This window comes from Micromys minutus, assembly GCF_963924665.1.
Source record: "Micromys minutus genome assembly, chromosome: 22".
NCBI classification, from domain to species: domain Eukaryota; kingdom Metazoa; phylum Chordata; class Mammalia; order Rodentia; family Muridae; genus Micromys; species Micromys minutus.
The window spans coordinates 36,986,952-37,005,688 of record NC_137957.1 but is presented as its reverse complement, the minus strand read 5'-3'; the positions used below and the strand labels follow the sequence as shown (position 1 = coordinate 37,005,688).

The following is an 18,737-nucleotide window of genomic DNA, read 5'->3' as shown; positions in this document are numbered from 1 at the left end:
CAAGATCAGTAAAGTGTCATTGTCCTTTGGCTTCAAGTAGAAGACTTCCCTGTCCCCAGGAGTCAGCGGTGTGTGGCTTATGGAGCAGGTCACTGGTGGCATTTCTCTGGGAGATGTAAGGGACTATGCACAAACCAACAGCATTCCAGATGATGTAGGCTTCAGCATCGTCCGGGTCCTCCAGCTGCCTTGAGCTGCTAGTGTGAGCAAGAAATAGTCCTTAAGAAACAGAAAGAAATGGAGGCAGGGACTGGGATTTTGACATTGTTACCTTAGCAAAGCCTTGCACATTGTGACTAGCACACTGTGGGAATAGCCCTGAGACACAGAAGTCAGCTAAGATGAGTGACAGTAAAATCAGTAAGGGTGAGGGGATGCCTGGCCACAAGCCTCTTCTCCTGGCTACAAGCCCCTCCTCCTGGCCACAAGCCCCTCCTCCTGGCTACAAGCCCCTCCTCCTGGCCACAAGCCTCTCCTCCTGGCCACAAGCCCCTCCTCCTGGCTACAAGCCCCTCCTCCTGGCCACAAGCCCCTCCTCCTGGCCACAAGCCCCTCCTCCTGGCTACAAGCCCCTCCTCTTGGCCACAAGCCCCTCCTCATGGCTACAAGCCCCTTCTCATGGCCACAAGCCCCTCCCACCTTCACAAAGCCACTCTACAGCCACAAGCTCCACCCCTTTCCCAGCCCTCCCTCAAACTCTTACGATCTGACCTCTCTGTCCTCTGTGGCCTATGTGTGAATCTACACCTTTAGGTGCCCTGAAATACCCTTTGTAGTGGAAGTGGCTGCCTGTGGAAAGGGCCTGTCCCCTTTCCTTGTAGGTCTCAACACAGGCTACCTTTCTCAAAGGTCTATTGTGTCTGGCCTTGAGACTAAGCAGACAGTTAACTATTCTATTGTTCTGAACTCTCCGGATCTCTGCAGGTTCAAAGCCTCACCCAATGTCCCTTAGGGATATCTTAACCCATTATCCCTAGCTAGAGCAGAATGCTGGCTAACTTACTAAGAGATGTACTTGGTCCATGATAATGGAGGGATCAAGGATCCAAATGGCAGGGCACCAGCATCCAACGAGTGAGCCCCACCACCAGTAAGTATCAGAGCATGGTGGAGGACCAGAAAGGGAACCGTCATGTGCAGAAGGGGCCAACAACGTAGGGTGGCATTACCTCTAACAGCTTATTCTCAAGAAAACATATGTCTGTGAGACCATGACAGCTGAACCATGATCGATGGCCATCCTGTTATGGTTCTGCCACCTCAGCACTGGTACCTGCACCTCTGAGGAGCATGTTAATCATAGAGGGTGCACAGGAGCCCCCTCTCCTTCCGGTTTTCAGAGTGTCCTTGAACATCTTGTTCTCTTCCTGTAGGAACCAGGGTGAGTAAATGTGTATCAGCAAAATGTGTGCTCTGAGCTCACGGGGAAGGAGCACATGCCAGACTTCAGGGTGGCTGTGAGTTACCTTGGGTCGCCATGCGGGAGGTCTCTATTGGATGCAGAGATGACTCAGGGTCAGGTTTTGACGTCCGTCCAGGGCTTAGCCTTTTCCTCAGCCTTTGTTCTAGAACACTGAGGTGACAGTGGAAACGTCTCTGCTACCGGAAGAAAACACAATTAGCGGTGGTATTTCGCTGGGATTCTGGGGTCTGCCTTTTATCCAAGTAATAACAGTCGGGTCGCCGTGGGAGGACTGGAAAAGTCAGCCATCATTTTTAAAAACAACAGCTCTTCCTGCCAAAACAATATTACATTGGCTATATTTTTCTAAATAGGATAACACAGAGGAAGCATAAAAAGAATGAGCCCTTATAACCCCGTTGGCAAAAATAGCCGTCGTTAGTTCGAAGGTGCTTGTTTTCCTCTCACATTTTACATAAAGATATGTTTTAAATGAAATCAGGGTGATGACAGGAAACTCCAAATGAAGCCGTTCTGTGTGCCAGGGTTCTGTAGCTCTTTGTTACCCATTTTCTCTTTACAGTGGAGAATCTCACAAGTGTGCGTGTGTGTCTATGCGTGTACCTGTATGTGCCTGTGTCTGTGTCTGTGTGTGTGCCTGTATGTGTCTGTGTGTCTATGTGTGTGTCTGTATGTGTGTTTATGTATGCCTCTGTGTGCGTGTGCCTGTGTATGTGTGTGTCTCTGTCTGTATGTGTATTTGTGTATGTCTGTGAGTGTGTTTGTGTGCCTGTGTATGTGTGTCTGTGTGTGCCTGTGTATGTGTGTGTCTCTGTCTGTATGTGTATTTGTGTATGTGTGTGTGTGTGCCTGTGTATGTGTGTCTGTGTGTGCCTATATGTTCCTGTGTCTCTGTGTGTGTGCTTGTGTCTGTATGTCTGTGTGTGTGATTGTGTGTGCTTGTGTATGTGTGTCTGTGTCTCTGTGTGTGTGTGTGTCTGTGTGTATACACCAGAAGAGAACCTTAGGTGACTTGTTCATTTATTCCCCTCCTTATTCCCTTGAGACAGGGTCTTTCACTAATCTTGAAACAAGGCTAGAACCTAGTGAGCCCCAGCAATCCTCTTGTTTCCACACTCACGTGGCACTGGGCTCTTAGGTGTATACCATTCATATGGGTGCTAGGGATTTGAACTCACATCCTCATGCTTGAACAGCAGTCTCTCTTATCTATTAGTCAACTCCCCAGCCCTTCTTTAAAGAATCTGTCCATTTGCAGAGGACAATCTGTTCTACAGATTGGGTGATAGAATCCCACAGATCTGACTCAGTTTACCCATGTAATTCGTAAATATCCATGCCAGAACAAGGCCTCATTCCCTCATGGCCACAGTCCATATACGTGCTGACTTTAGGTGCTCCGGAAACCTCTGACCTCCTCCCACAGCCTAATTCTGAAAGCAGGTTGCACCATCCAGGGGCCGGTGCCAATTCCAGGATAAACAAACAGAGCCGGCTCAGCTCTCTCACTCACACATACTCTTTGTCTCGGTTGACACCCAGGGCATCTGTGGGCATTGAGCAATGTATACTTGGCCTCTGCTTATCTGTGCAATGGTCAGGCTTCATATAAAAGTCCAAAGTGTGCGCACACAACAATTCTGTCATTCTTCAAACATGTGTAGCTGACATTTGCTGACAGGCAGTAAGACTGACCAGCTTGAGCTCTGAGCACTGTTTCTTTCCCCAGCCGAGAGTCTTGAGGACATGCCAAGCATTGTTACAACTTTAAAGTAAGGCAAAAGACAGCGGGCCTCCTGGGAGGAAACATGTCTCTGTATATAAGGCCGCCTGGGACCCAAAGTCTTTAAGAGAGCCAGGCTCATGGCATTGGGAATACCTGGGTGGCTTGGCCAGCTCAGGGGTGGGGAGACCTGAAGAAAGATGAGCAGGCAGTGAGTTCCTGATGAGCTTTGCCAGGTAAACCATGAAACCATCTCTCTCTCTCTCTCTCTCTCTCTCTCTCTCTCTCTCTCTCTCTGTGTGTGTGTGTGTGTGTGTGTGTGTGTGTGTGTGTGTGTGTGTGCGCGCGCGCGAGCTCCAGGAACCTCTGACCTTGTCCTACAGCCTAATCCTGAAAGTGTGTGTGTATGTGTTTATGTAATTTGATCTTATTTTTTGAATTCCAAGAGGGCTAGAACAAGTACACACACACACACACACACACACACACACACACACACACAATGACAAGACCGTTGTGTAATTACCACAAACTAAAGGACTCTGTTTGGATTCCCCTGGAGGGAAGAGTAACATAGCTGTGATTGACAGGGTCCAGGGGTGCTTCTCTGGTTTAAGCTCAATGTAGTTACACAACGTGTTCAGGCTGTAAACACTCATCATGCTTCGAACTTATGTACATACTGAGATCTTTCCTGAGGGTAAGCTATACTTCATTTAAGGACTGAAAGTCCTGTGTGTGTTTGTGTGTATTGTCAGACAATGTTACTCAGCTTTCTTCTCAGTGGAGTCAATGTGGAACAACCTGGGTCCTGGGAAACAATTTGGTCTAGAATTGTCAGGGCTACAGGGCCAGAACCTGAGGCTGTGTTCTGTTTTATTCTGTTAATCGGTATCTTGAATGACTTCAGTGTAGATCCCTTGAAATAAAGAATGATGTCACTTCGGTTGATCAGTTGTAGACAACCCTGTCTGAGTAAAGGAAGTGCTAGCCGAGGCTGGGTACAACTGTGACATCACCTCTCCCGTGTCCCCGTCCTGCAGAGGACTGGTAGTGAAAGACCATGGATGAGCAATAAGATCTGAAGTGAGCAGGACCACGTGATACCAGGGCCACAAGAAGGCAGGCAGGACGAGGCAGCCGGCAGTGGGAAACCTTGGGGGAAGAGGTGTTGGAGTGGCTCGCAGAAGCACGCTGGGATTTTTGATAAGAAGACGACAGGTGGAGAGCACCGTGAGAAAGTCCATAGGATGCTCACATTCTCCACCCACTGCGGACCAGCTCACTTAGGCTAAGCGGCATCCTTCAACTGCAGCTGAGGCTTGAAAGGTGAGCTGGGGTCTCACTGTAGCTGGCTAGTGTGATTTCAGTTGGGAAGCCTTGGGAACTCAGTTCCTTAGAAGTGTGATCGGTTCTGGTACCTCCAGCAAAACACTGGCTGAAGGTCTGTCTCAAATCAATATTTCCTAGGTTTGCTGAATTTCTTTTCATTGTTCTCGTCTGGACCCATTGCTGCTCCTGTTCAGTACGGAGCCCTGGGTGAGCTTCCATGAGCTCTTTGTGACCACCCTCCTGCACACCTGAAGATCTCCGTGCACCTGACATCCCTCCTTCCTGACCAAGCACAGTCATGGCCCCTCTGTCCTCCTTACAGACACCTTGCTGTCTAGTCTCACAGTGACCTGGTGTCTGTTTCCCTTCAGCCTGACTTGCATGATTCTTCATGATCCTTCATGATGATCTCCCCTCCACCCCCCAGATAAAGCAGCAAGAAAGAGTTTGCTTCATGGCAACTGTGTGTGGGAAGAGGGGGCCAAGAAAGAGCACTCACAAACTTGCACACGTTTTTTCAAGAGCCTTCACCGGTCAACCTTTGCCTACCGTAGGACGTCTTCTTGATAAAACAGTAGTCAGGACTTAGGATGGGGTCATTACTCGTGTTGAAAGTGGTCTATATCAAGTCTGGGTCACGCAAACACGTGAGGTCTGTCTGTTTAACCCCTTACTAACCTTTTGCCGCCAGATCACTGGTCCTTTACAATGGGAAGAGGTAACTTCTGCCAGACATTACCTTGTCTCCTGTTGGGTAATGGCATTATTCTTATCAAAGGGCTGTTAACTTGACAGCTGAGTTGTTCCAGATTAGACATTATAATTGTAATTGTGTTCAGACTCTGCAGTGGCTCGTGTTTTCTTCCTCTGAGGACAGTATCAGAATACTAGGGTAATGGGGGCTTGGCATCAAGCCCTACCTCCAGGGCACTCAGTTGCTACATGTGTGTGTCTTTAGCATGTTTCTTGCCTGGCTTGGTAATAAGGATCATACATGATAATCTCTATGAACAATCAGCACACGTGGTGCGCAGGTTGGTTTTATCTTTGCTTTTAGAGCACAAACTTCCAGCCCTGACCAGGATGCTGGACACTACTTTATAGTTTTTTGTCTGAACAGCCTGTGACTGTGAAAGCAGGTATCTGGCCGGCTTTGTCTTGTCACAGTGGTTCTCAACCTGTAGGTCACAACCCCTCTGTGGACTGCCTATCACATACTTAACATTAGGATTCATAACAGTAGCGAAATTACAGTTATGAAGTAGCAACAAAATAACTTTATGGTTGGAGTGAGCACAGAGTGAGGAGCTGTGTTAAAGGGTCCCAGCATTTGAACTGTATTAGCATCTTCTGTTCACTTATTTTAATCACTGTGCTTGTCGTTTGGAATTATTCATTTTCATATAGAGATACCATTGTATTATCCAATTATCCAAGTTAATCATGCACCGTACAGTTCTGCCACATCTGCGTAATTGTTCTATTCGAAAAATAATTTTCTTGATAGATATATCTGATAGTGTCCCCCCTCCCCCTTTTTCTTTGTCTTGTTAAATGGCTGAGTTCTGGATTAGAGGCCTTGCCTGTCCTGCAGCACACAGTGAGGACCATGGCAAGTTTCCCAAGTCACGCGGGAAACCAGACATGACTGGCTTCCTCATTCCGTTCCGCATTTTCCACCCTGGCAACTAACAGTTACCACCTACAGACAGCAGACTGGATACGCTAGAGATGTGATTTCACATCACACAGATATAGGATGGAGCTGGGCTGTCCCGCCTTCTTCAGCTTGGAAGGACAGCATAGAGTGTTCATCCTGTGACACAGATGTACCACATGTGCGTGGACCGTTCCCTCTCACCAAGCTCTCACTTATTTCAGACACCAACCTGGTTCTCCTTCTCTTTCAGGTGGAACGTCATGACATGAATACCCTCAGCCTACCCCTGAATATACGCCGGGGAGGGTCAGACACCAACCTCAACTTCGATGTCCCAGATGGCATCCTGGATTTCCACAAGGTCAAACCCAACGCAGACAGCCTGAGACAAAAGATCTTAAAGGTGACGGAGCAGATAAAAATCGAGCAGACATCCCGAGACGGGAACGTTGCGGAGTATCTGAAGCTGGTCAGCAGCGCAGACAAGCAGCAGGCCGGGCGCATCAAGCAAGTCTTTGAGAAGAAGAACCAGAAGTCGGCGCATTCCATCGCTCAGCTGCAGAAGAAGTTGGAGCAGTATCACAGAAAGCTCAGGGAGATTGAGCAGAACGGAGCAACCAGAAGCTCAAAGGACATTTCTAAAGACAGCCTGAAGGAAATACACCACTCTCTGAAGGATGCCCACGTGAAGTCTCGAACTGCTCCCCACTGCCTGGAGAGCAGTAAGTCAAGCATGCCAGGGGTATCCCTCACACCCCCCGTGTTTGTCTTCAATAAGTCCAGGGAGTTTGCCAACCTGATCCGGAATAAGTTCGGCAGCGCGGACAACATCGCTCACTTGAAGAATTCCCTAGAGGAGTTCAGGCCCGAAGCCAGCCCCAGGGCTTACGGCGGAAGCGCTACCATCGTGAACAAGCCCAAGTACGGCAGCGATGACGAATGTTCTAGCGGAACATCCGGCTCAGCTGACAGCAATGGAAACCAGTCCTTTGGGGCTGCTGGTGCCAGCACCCTGGACAGCCAGGGGAAGCTCGCCATGATCCTAGAGGAACTGAGGGAGATCAAGGTTACCCAAGCCCAGCTAGCGGAGGACATCGAAGCTCTAAAGGTGCAGTTTAAGAGAGAATATGGCTTTATCTCTCAGACTCTGCAGGAGGAGAGATACAGGTGCGTACATGGAAGTCTCCTTCTGGGATTCCTTAGAAACATAAAGCAGAAGCTGTCGGCTTACAAGTGATGTGTTAGTGTGTGTGTTTGCAAGAGATGTGGATTTAGAGACAGAGGCATTTAACGATTGATAATTCCCTCTACCCTTCATAATCCTAAGTTCCATAATTTCTAGTTTATAGCTGACAATTAGAGGAAGATATTATATGTATGGGACTCTTAAAACATCGTTATCCAAGCCATGACTCACATGGATATTAAATTGATTCAGCAGACGTCTGTGATGATCTTATTACACTAATTTGGAGACCTGTTTCCCTCCATCACACCAGACATGTGGACCTAATTCGCTGGACGATAAGACAGTGAGGTAGATTTTTATGTGGTATGTCAGTTCGAAATATACATATTCTGTTCATTAAGCTTTTAAACACACACACACACACACACACCGACTGGAAGGATGACTCCATTGATAAGTGAAGCCTTCAGTCCAGGTACCCAACACCCGTGTTAAAGTTGGATATAACAGCACAGGTCTGTAACCACAGCACATGGGGCAGCAGAAGACAGGAAAATCCTGGGCTAGACCTTGCTGGCCGGTCAGTCTAGCCAGGTTCAGTGAGAGACCCAAAACACCTGGCATCAGCCTCTGGCCTCTACACACATCTACATGCCCATCTGTGCCCCCCACGCACACTTTTTAAAAAGTGACTCTCAAGCACAATCTTGAGATTAAAGTTTTTGTAGCCTGCCATGTGTGCGTTTATAGTGTTTTTAAGAAAGAGTGTAGATGACCCAATATGGGACTGACTGTTAGCCCCATTTTGCTGAGGAAAGGATCCTCCCAAATTATTCCCTCAGAATGGGTTAACGTCTAAGGATGTAAAATAGATGGTGTTTATTGCATGCTATAACATTTAAATTGTAAATTTAACTTACATTTGATGTACAGTTTTATGTCATAATTTAGAGCGTGGCTCTCTCATTTTTACAAAAGGTTTTTGTGAGGCCAGGATTTGAACCAGGGACTTCGTGTATCCTCAGCCTGTGCTGTGCCACTGACCACTGACACATTACCAGCCTCGAAACTGTCCCTTAGCCTTCCCGCTGCATCTTTGACTTCCACACGTTAATCTTACGAGAGCTGTTTTTCTCTTTCTTTTGGAAATTTATCATTCTCTCATATGTTTCGTCCTGACTGCTGTTTCCGCTCCCCCTCCCCTCCCCCAGTCTCCCCACACACACCCCCAAGATCCACCAGTCCTCACCCCCCCCTCAGGAAAGGACAGGCCTTCCAGGGACATCGGGTAAATACAGTGTAACCAGCTACAGTCAGAGCAGATGCGTGCTCTCACATCAAGGCTGGATGAGGTGACCCAGTAGAAGGAAAAGGGTCGCACAAGCAGGCAGAAGACTCGGGGATAGACTCAGCTCCCACTGTTAGGAATACCCCACACAACAAGCCACAGAACCATAACATAAACGCAGGGGACCCAGGCTAGACCTATCCAGGCTCCCTGATCTCCGAGAGCCTACCTGAGACCCAGTCAGTCGATCCCGTGGACTATGAAGAATGTTTTTCAAGTCATGGTGTCAAGAGAATGTGCTGACCTTAACTTCATCCAGATCATTTGAGATACCGTCTGTTTTGGCCGCATCTCTTATCCCAGATTGCTTTCATGTGTCCTGCATTTTGTGATCCCCGTGATACAGCCATTGGGTGCATCGCAGGTCAGGCTAAAAGGCTTCCTTAGAATGATGATAACGTTTGGTGCCTTCTCACCAGTCAGATGGCCTACGTAAATATCTATAACTAGCATGGACCAGTCATTGCAGGCTAAGGCATCATCCTTAAATACTGCGGCCTCTTTAAGTTACTCAGAACAAAGTGTCAAAAAAAAAAAAAAAAAAAAAAAAAAAACCCAAAAACCCACAAATTCTCTTCTCTGACAGTGGGGGTGGGAAAGGAAGTCTCTCTCTCACTTTTGGATTTTTGGATATGCTGTCCCATAAGCCATCTATAACTTGTGATGAGCTTTATCATAACATGTTTTTTTTAAGATGCATTTATTTATGTTATGTGTATGAGTATTTTTGCCTCCGTGGATGTCTGTGCACCATGTGTGTGCAGTGCCCGTGAGACCAGAAGAAGGCAACGGGTTCCCTAGAACTGGAGTTACAGACAGTTGTTGGCCAATCATGTAGGTGCTAGGGTTTGAACCCAGGTCCTCAAGACCAGCACCACTAGGCCATCTCTCCAGCCCTGAGGTTAATTTTTTAACTCGCACTTTAACAGTCTAAGAGCTGAAAAGGCATGTGTGGCTGTTGGCTGCGAGACAGTGGAATTGCCTTCAGGAGTGGAAGCTGATCATAAAAAACTTCATGCTTTTCCTCGTGGACTGTGTAGCCACGAGCCCCCAATTACTGCTGGGCAGGAAAGGGGAGAGGCCACTATAGACGTAGCTAGTCCTGGCTTGTCCTTGATGTACAGCTGCCTCCTAGCTAGAGGCTACCACGTCCCTGACAAAGTTTATCTGTTGTCATGGCAGCCCGTCCAGGTGCTGGTCTGACTGGGCGGGGGAAAAAAACAAAACAAAACGAAACAGTTCTGATCTTGGTAAAGCCTCAGCGTTGAGGATACACAGTTAAGACTGCAGAGGCAGGTCCCTTCTAGAATTGGGATTCGGGGGTAACCAAAATAGTGCTCCCCACAAATAGACCTACTCTTTCAAAAGAACAGTCTTCTGGGGGATGAAAGCAAGCCAAGGGGCCCCACGATAAAAAAGGACATCATTGTAGAACACGCTGTTGGGACACCTGTGCCACGCGCTCACCACGGCTCCCGTCCTTGTTAAGGTATGAACGACTTGAAGACCAGCTCCATGACCTGACTGAACTGCACCAGAATGAGACTGCCAACCTGAAGCAGGAGCTGGCCAGCGCTGAGGAGAAGGTGGCCTACCAGGCCTATGAGCGCTCAAGGGACATCCAGGTATGAGTCCCCTCCTGGCCGGACCCTGGTGTGGGATTTTCCCTAAACCCTCTAACCTGGTGCATTTCCGCAAGACCTCCATCATGAGAAACAAGAGGTTTGTCCTCTCTCCACACAGACATCTCCCATACACCTCCTGGCCCCACTGGCTTAGGGGCCCCACATTACTGGGAGACTTCACATGTACCCCCTTTTGCCTAACTCAGTTGGCAACAGGTATTTATTACTAGCCCAAGGCCAACATCTCCAAACTATTAAGAAATTCACGTGTAAAGCAGCCTGACTTCAGGAAGTAGTCTAACGGTGTACCAGATGGCCCCAGCAAAGACCATACAGTGCCCCAGAAATTCAGTCCAGCTGTGCCCCGCTGGCTGGGATAGAAGCAGGGAGTGGGGCTGGCAGTCGGGCATTCTGTGGTAAACTTTGGATTTGAGTCTATCATTTACCAACTATTTGGCTCTGAGTAAGACTTGAGTCTGCTCATCTGTAAAGTAATTGCTTCGTATTTGTAAGATCGCCAAGCACCTGACTACCAGCCCTAGTAAAGCACTGTACTCAGTACTTACTCGGTAGCCCTTTGCAATTCCTCTTATCATTGGACCCATTTCTCAGACCTGGAGACTGAGGTACAGACCTGGAGACTGAGGTACAGAGAGTGAACCGAACAAGGCCTTGCAAATTGTCACTACGAGGGCTGAACTGAAAGGGAACAGCAAGGCCCAGAAGGTTGGCAGAAAGGGATAAGTAGATCCACATAACAGTCATGTTGTTAACAAAAGTTGGGTGCAGGGTTTCCTCCTGAGGTCCCCAGGGTGCTATGGAACAACCCTAGGCTTCTTGGTCACCTTTTTAAAGAAGTCGTAACAGTAACCAAAGAGAGAAATGCTCATCTCCGCTTTTCAGATCCTCTCTGTAGTCAGGGGGTGTTTCCTGAGCTTAAGGGAGGCCACCATGCTCTGAACCCCACCTGACAAGGGAGCAGACTGCAGCATAAAAGATGGGACTTTGTCCTTAGTGTGGGGGCTGCAGTTGGGCTGCAAGCATTTTACTCGGCTCTAGAGGAGGCTGTGTCTGCCGATGCCAGAGGTCTGCTTGGCTAGTTCTGGGAAGCAGGGCTTTGGAGCTGACGGTAACATTGTCCGCAGAGAGCAGAGGACACTGGGAAACTAACCTGGGGGACAGAACTCTCATCTGTTAAGTGATTCTATTTAAAGCATTTACTCGTGTGCATGTGTGTGCGTGTGCGTGCTTGTCCCAGCACATACTTGACAACTGGAGAACAGCTTGCAGGAGTCAGTCCCCTTTCTACCTGTGGGTCCCAGGAATCAAAATTCAGTTCATCAGACTTGACAGCAAGTGCTTTACCCACTGGGCAGTCCTACCCACCCTGAGGCCGCCCTATTTTAGAACAGGTCTGAGATATCACTGGGTGGTGTCTAAATGTCCATTTCCTCATTTAGGGGATGGTTGGCATCCACAGTGGTCTCCTTTCTTTAAGAAACATATTCTGGGAGCGATTGGATCTAGGAAGGGGCCCCACAAAGGAAACTTTAAACTTCCGGGGAGTTCATTGCCACATTTTTTCAGCTGCATCTCTAGTTGGAGCTGTAAAGAGCAACTCCACGGATGACAAGGGTCACGGAGGTTCAAAGCCGGCTCTACTACTCTATCTCTGTGTGAACCTGGCCAAGTCAGTGCGGCGCGCCTCCGATTCCTTGTCTTCAAAAAGTCAAGAAGATCAAATAGAATCAGATATTTATTGTACCAGAGTCTTCGCCAGACCCATAATAAACAGCCAAGAAGTTAATGCTGGGGTTCCTTTTATCTTACTGTTAAGTGGCAATGTTCCCCAAGGCTTTGGTCATTGATCTCTTCAGTCTCGCTATCGCCTGTGTCTGTGGTTCTTCTAAGTGGGCTTCCCACGGGATAGGCTGGTCTGGTGCATGTAGCAAGGGTCCACAGACCCCCACAGGGTTTTTGCTGTTAAGGGATTGATTCCCCCAACCCCTTTAAAATCCTGAATATCCAGTTTAAACTACTGAAGATATCCCCTCCCTCTATTTTCAAGTTAGATACTCCACCAAAGAAATCCTAATTATCGTGGCCTTAATATCTCTCAGTGCCAAGGGCGCACCGCCTTGCAATTCGTTGCCTAATTTTCTTGGATTTTTCTTTGAGTAAGACATTAGTAGGTAGCAGTCTAAGGTGAATTCTAAGAGTAGCCGGAGAGATGTGGACTTCTCTACCCTAAAACTGAGTGAAAGGTCAAACGTGACGGCCCTTTGTCTTGATCTTTCACTCTTTCCACACCATAGCTAAAGTGGAAAGGAGAAAAAAAATCCCGGCCTGTAGCTAAAAGTAAGCCCGCCCCTTCTGTGCCTGCCTGACAGCCAGCGGGCGCTTAAATGAGAAGATCTGAGAAAGTTTTATCCTTTGGTCGGCAGTATAATGAAGGTTGCTATAGTAACAGAGAACCCTGTTCTTTGGCCCGGAGAGTACATTCAGCAGGAGAAAAAGCAAATCAATGTTGGAGTCATTACACTCTCTAAAAGCCGGGAAAGGTGACCTGACACAGCTGCACAAGCACCCTGGCAAGCGATTGCCACCGCACTGGCAGAGGAACAGGCACTGCCTCCCGGGAGGCGGCGCGGGCTCTTCAGCCACCTGCTGCGCGCAGCCCAGCGCTGCTCCCTTCTGAAGCGGACAAGGAGGGCAGGGTGAGCCTAGTCCCAGGCCGCAGGCAACTTAAGGATGAGACCTCAGACGAGTGGCAAATCCGCCAGTGGACAAAGGGGGGTGCTTCAGTGTTTCTGGCAATGTGTACCGCACGGACAAAGTTTTCGGAACCTAGAAATGGTCCGTTTGGCCAGAGCACTGGGTGAAAGCAGAAGAACATGGCTGTGCATAGGCCAAGCAAGATTCCGAAAGGTTTTTATGAAGAGGGGTGTCAGAGGTGTACATCTTTCAAAGGTCACATGGACTGTTGCAGGGAATATGGATTATGGAACATGTGGTATGAAAGTCCTGTCAAATCACAGCAAGCAAGAGATCTCGGCGACCCAGGCTGAGTGGGAACTGTAGAAGAAAGAGTGGAGTAAGAGGGACAATGGGTACTGGCTGCATTGGCAGAGCCAGCTGATGGCTGGACAAGAGCACGTCAAAGGAGGCTTTGGGGTATCTGCCGTGAGGCCTAGTGGTGTTATAAGGAGTTGGGGTGAGAGGACACAGGGTCACTGCATGCAGGGTAGGTACACCCTGAAAGTACTTGTGACTGAGTTGCATGGGGGCATTTCCCTAAAGCTCCGTAGATGTGCAAGTCAGCCTCCAGAGAAAGAGCCAAGCTGGAGATAGACTCTGAGTCACGCATGGGATGCCGTGATGTTGTCTTAGGAAGTGAAGTGTCTTAGGAAGGTTGCCCCGGGGCTGGAGAGACAGCCTGAGCTGCTGACTTAAGGAACAGATTTACAAGGCAGATGGAAACAGAGCGGCCGCTGTTGGCCCAGTCTTTCCCCTTAGCATCTGCATCCTGCCTACTGTCATTACAGACACAAGCTCCCAGCAGTGGGATGGCAGTGGGAAACAGCCAATAGCCACGGATGAGGGCGGAGCAGCCTGCATCCCAGAATGCAATTCCATCCCCGCCCCTTTTCAGTCTCCTCCTGACAGCGCCAACAGTCACCTTATTTCAAGTATAAATACATTGTTGAGAAAACAAACAAACAAACCTTTAAGGCCAGATGTGATGCTATTTGGCTCTAATGCCAAATCCCAGCACCCGGGAAGATGGGAGCAGGAGGATTAGAAGTTTAAGGCCACATTGAGCTACTTCACAAGAGACCTTGTTGTCAAAAGGCAAACAAAAACAATATACAAATAAAGTGAGTCATGGTCGAACACGTATGAGTACCTCACCCATGACAGACAGGGTAAACCGAGTTTTGGGGTTCCTGCCTTAAGCCTTTATCTCTCACCACTGCCCTGGGAATTTGAAACTACTGAGGCAGTAGATGTTCTGAGCTGGAGCTTGGGGCACATCCGGGCATGTGCTCCCGCAAGGCCTGTGACTCCAGTCTGACCCTTGCTCTCCTCTTGCCCGCAGGAAGCCTTGGAGTCTTGCCAGACACGCATCTCGAAGCTGGAGCTGCATCAGCAGGAGCAGCAGACCCTGCAGACAGATGCCGTGAACGCCAAGGTGCTGCTGGGGAAGTGCATCAACGTGGTTCTGGCCTTCATGACTGTCATCCTGGTGTGCGTGTCCACCCTGGCCAAGTTCGTCTCGCCCATGATGAAGAGTCGCTCCCACATCCTTGGCACCTTCTTTGCTGTGACTGTTATTGCAATATTCTATAAAAACTGGGACCATATCTTGTGTGCCATAGAGAGGATAATCATCCCAAGATGAGCCGCCGGTTCCTGCCTTCACATCCTCTCAAGTTTTTATTTTGAAGAAAACTGTGCATACTACCAAATTTTCTGAATGAACGGCTGTGCCAAAGACGCCGAGAAGGACCAGAGCTGTGTGGTGTAAATACGTAGAGTCTCCTAACCCAGTAGCACAGTTGCCAACACAGTCCCCTGTACGTGGTTAGCGTGAAACTGTCCCAGAGCCCTCCTCACATGGCTCACTGCCTTAATCAGAGCGGATCTCCAGCCTCCCTGTCGAGCTCGGGAGCCATGGTTGCTAACAGCTATGTTCTGAGTGCCCCTAACCAGCGAGAATATGGCAGGATTTTGGGGAAGTGAGCAAACATAGATACCAGCAGGGTTGAGCTCCCGGGGGCCTATAGAAGCTCAGTGGGTCTCTCTGTGGTCCTGTCCCGCTTGTCCACAGGTGGCTCTATGTCCCAGTCTATGTACCAGGTGTTCACTGAGGTCAGTGGCATATGTCCTCATAACATGGAAGCCTTCTACCTGCTTATCCAGCAAAGCACTACATTTTACAAGGTAGACACTAGGATTTGCAGCCAAGCTTTCCTCGTCTTATGCCCAGGGCACCAGACACCCGATTTCACCCTGTGTGGTTGGCTGTGCTCTGCCCTCGGGAGCGTGCGGCCGGGCTGTTGTCAGACTGTGGCTTTGGTAACTTGAGGTTCTGCGAGCATCCCTGAGGAGGCTCCTGGCTCATGTGACACTTTACTCAGGGGTCTGCGGGGATCAGATTGCAGAGCTTGTTCAGGAGATGAAAACAAATGGCGGGTGCTCGTGTAGCCCGGTTTTCTTTTTCTCAAAGACCACAAATTCAAACTTCACCGGAGGCCTAGGAGGGATGTGAACTTGTAGGTCTGATCGAATGGTGGCTAGATTAGTGGGGGCCCTTTACCCAGACTAGAGCAGGAGGGTCCACTTAGGGACGTGAAAGGGTACTGGAGCTGAGTCGCTGCTGTCTCTGAGGTACACAGACAAGCTCTGAGCTTGCAGGATAAACACACTGCCAGTGAGCAGAAAGCGTGCAAGAGCTGCTGGGTTTTGTTTGATGGCCGTCATTTAACTGACAAGCCTGGTTTTCTGTGTACATCACCAGGAGGAGAGAGAAGATTTTATTGGATGTTGTCAGCCAGCCAGTCAGGACTCTGGTCCTCCCAACCCCACCTGCTGAAGGTGTAACAACACTCTTAACTTCCTTCCAGAAGAATCTCTCTTAGATATAACTATCCTCACTCGCAAATAGATGTCCTTAGAGACAGTCCCTTGGGTTACAAGTCCAGGTTATATGAGTGGGACCTACATAGCTCCAACCTTCGCCCCTCCCCCTCCCAACTTCTAAGTCAATCAGTCAGTCATTTTTGGTAAATTCACAGAGTACTTAACCATCACCCCAACCAATTCCAGAGCCACACTTTAAAAAATAATAATAAATATAACTTTATGAAATAGGAAGGGTTTTGAAATCAGGGATCAGGGAGTTCCCAACCCCACTTCTGTCCATTGCTTTGTCCCCACACAGGAGATGGAGGTTTCTAGTCCAAGAAAGGGAGGGAGAACCGTGGTGTTCCCTTACTCTTATATTTTAATGACCTGCTCCCTTACCTGTAGGCACCAGACTCCATCTACCCACACCCTGAAGCAAGCTGGGCTCTGTTGGCCTCCCATTCCTATTTGTGAACATTTTCAAGTGGAACTTAGAGCATGCCAGGGCCTGTGCTTCCTGTGAATGCTGCCAGTGGGTTTCAGAATGTGTTTGAAGGCAGCCTTAGGGGCTCAGCTAGGCTCCCGGAGGACCCAGGAAGAGGTTCTTCTCTTACATCAGCACCCACCCCACCCCACCACAGCCCAACAGGACCAAGCTCTTGATTGACACTTGTCAGACCTGCAATCTGTGTTTCTTCTCTATGATGAGAAAGTCCAAAACAGCACACCTCACACCCTTCAGACTGAGCTTTGGCCAGAGTCTGTTAGAAACCAGCACTATTGTGAAGTAATGGGGTGGGAGGGCATCCAAACCATCATGGATTCCTTCTAAAGAACTTGGATTCCCATTGATTCCCATTAAATGTCAGATCACCATCTTTGCCTGGGTATGTGCAGGTGATGTGGTCTTACGGAAAGCTTGTGAAGCTTTTTAGTTAATTTAATTTAATTTTAATAAGACTGTATACTTCAAGGAAACTGATTCTGAGGTTCTTTTTTCTCTAAAGGGCTATAACCCCTCCCCCTCTCTCAAACATATAACTTACACACTGAAGAAATGAATTGCATAAATATACAATTAGAGGCAGTGATGGAGCTCTGAGGTACCCTGGAATTGGAACCGATTTGTAATTGAGTCAGCCCATCTTGTTTTGCACTTTATGTGCAAAACAGTAAACCTTTGGGAGTAAACCTCTCGTGTGTCCCTGGTGTTGAGAACCAATCATCGACCAGTGAGCATGTCCCCTGCTTGCCTAGGGACACCGGTTAGGGATTCTAGATGCTGGACTCTGAGTCTCTGGGGACATTATCATGGTCAGTCATGGAGGGCAGAACAGAACTTTAAAATACTAATATAAATATAAAAGCAAGCAGCCACTCACAGTGAAGCAAGTTGCTCTCGCTGGTTTGGGACTGTGGAGGCAGGGTTCCCCATCTCAAGCTCCTGGCTTGTGACTTAGTAGTTTTCAGGTGTTCCTGTGTTGTCCTTTGCCGTTCATTCACATTAATGCTCTGTAGCTCTTGCTTTATTTAAGCATCACCCTCAGTGAGTTCTTACTACTCAGCCACTTCTCTAACACAGGGTGGAATGGTGTGAGGGAGCCCGTTCCCACCCCCTAGCCCCCCAACAACTAGTTACTTTGGTTCATTTGGGTTGAATTTTAAATAACCAAATTACTTTTTTGTATCATGGTGGTGGTGTTGAATGTTTTGTTCTGAGAACCCAGACCTAATTGTCTGGGTTTTGGAAAAACACATGCAGTCATTGACAAGGATGCATATGATTAAACAACCTATTTTGCATGTTTTCTTAGTTCTGACCTTGGGCTGGGGTATGAATGCAGGCTTATTTGGAGAGATGGTTCAGTGTTAGCAGGTAACTTTTAAGGGGTCTAAAAAGACAAATCATAGAAAACAATTAGATTGGCCTGTTTGTATCAAAAATAAAAAGCTTTAAAAAATGTGTCACTAATGGGAACCGGGTAACTTGTTAGAAATAAAGCCAGAATGTAATTATCTGTCATGGATACAAATCTCTGCTTAAAGAGTCTGGAAGTGATAGGTAACACCTTAGCTGTCTGAGGCTGGTTTACATGTTGCTGTTCTCATATTTTTAAAGCATGTCTGCTGTGTTTTGTCCTCAAAGAAACATTTCAACTAAATGTGTTCCCTGTTTCAGTTGCACTGGGGCAACAGCAGCAATTCTGACTGTACTGTCAGGACCGCTGATTGTAACTTCTGTTGCAGAATTCCCATCTTGTGGGATGCTACATAGTTTTGTATCTGCCTAAAATTGTAATTTCTCTGTAGCTCTTCCCCACAGCGGTGTCACCAATGAATTCAAAGCAGGTGCCATTATTTTTTAAACAATTGATGTTTGCTTTGATGTTAAATAAAAACTAGATTTCTTAAATTTTTACACTTGTCAGAGCCCATCTCTGTCGTGTGTGCTATGTGTGTTTGCATACACAAGTGTGCGCACACGTGTGTAAAGTAAGATGAATAGACTTAAAAGCAGCTTTAGATTTAAATCGAAGCTGAGAAAGATGTATAAATATTTCTCTTGAATCTCCTGCCCTTACATGTACACCCTCTCACTCCTCATTACCAACATCCCCACAAAGTGGTACCTTTTATTTTTAATGTGTTTGAGTATTTTGCCTACATATGTATGAGCACCATGTATGTGCTTGGTGAACACGGATTTTTTTTTTAAAGGTACCTGATTCCCTGGACCTGGAGTTACAGGTGGTCATAAGCCACCCTGTGGGTGCCAGGAATCAAACACAGGTCCTCTGTAAAAGTAACA

At 47.9% G+C, this 18,737-nt stretch overlaps 1 protein-coding gene across 3 annotated transcripts in view; it reads left to right on the top strand.

The window, feature by feature from the left end:
* The window catches only part of TMCC3 (transmembrane and coiled-coil domain family 3), a 68,928-nt gene extending 50,584 nt beyond the window's left edge, over positions 1-18,344 (top strand). For 2 of the 3 annotated variants that reach the window (XM_080935046.1, XM_080935048.1), the window contains exons 2-4: positions 6,389-7,305; positions 10,165-10,300; positions 14,400-18,344. In XM_080935046.1, coding sequence (XP_080791172.1) covers positions 6,389-7,305; positions 10,165-10,300; positions 14,400-14,702 — 1,356 coding nt within the window. In that variant the 3' untranslated portion in view covers positions 14,703-18,344. Of the gene's footprint in view, positions 1-3,279; positions 3,383-6,388; positions 7,306-10,164; positions 10,301-14,399 lie in introns of those variants that run through there. The other variant, XM_080935047.1, reaches the window with a different exon arrangement.
* Positions 18,345-18,737: the final 393 nt, after the last annotated feature.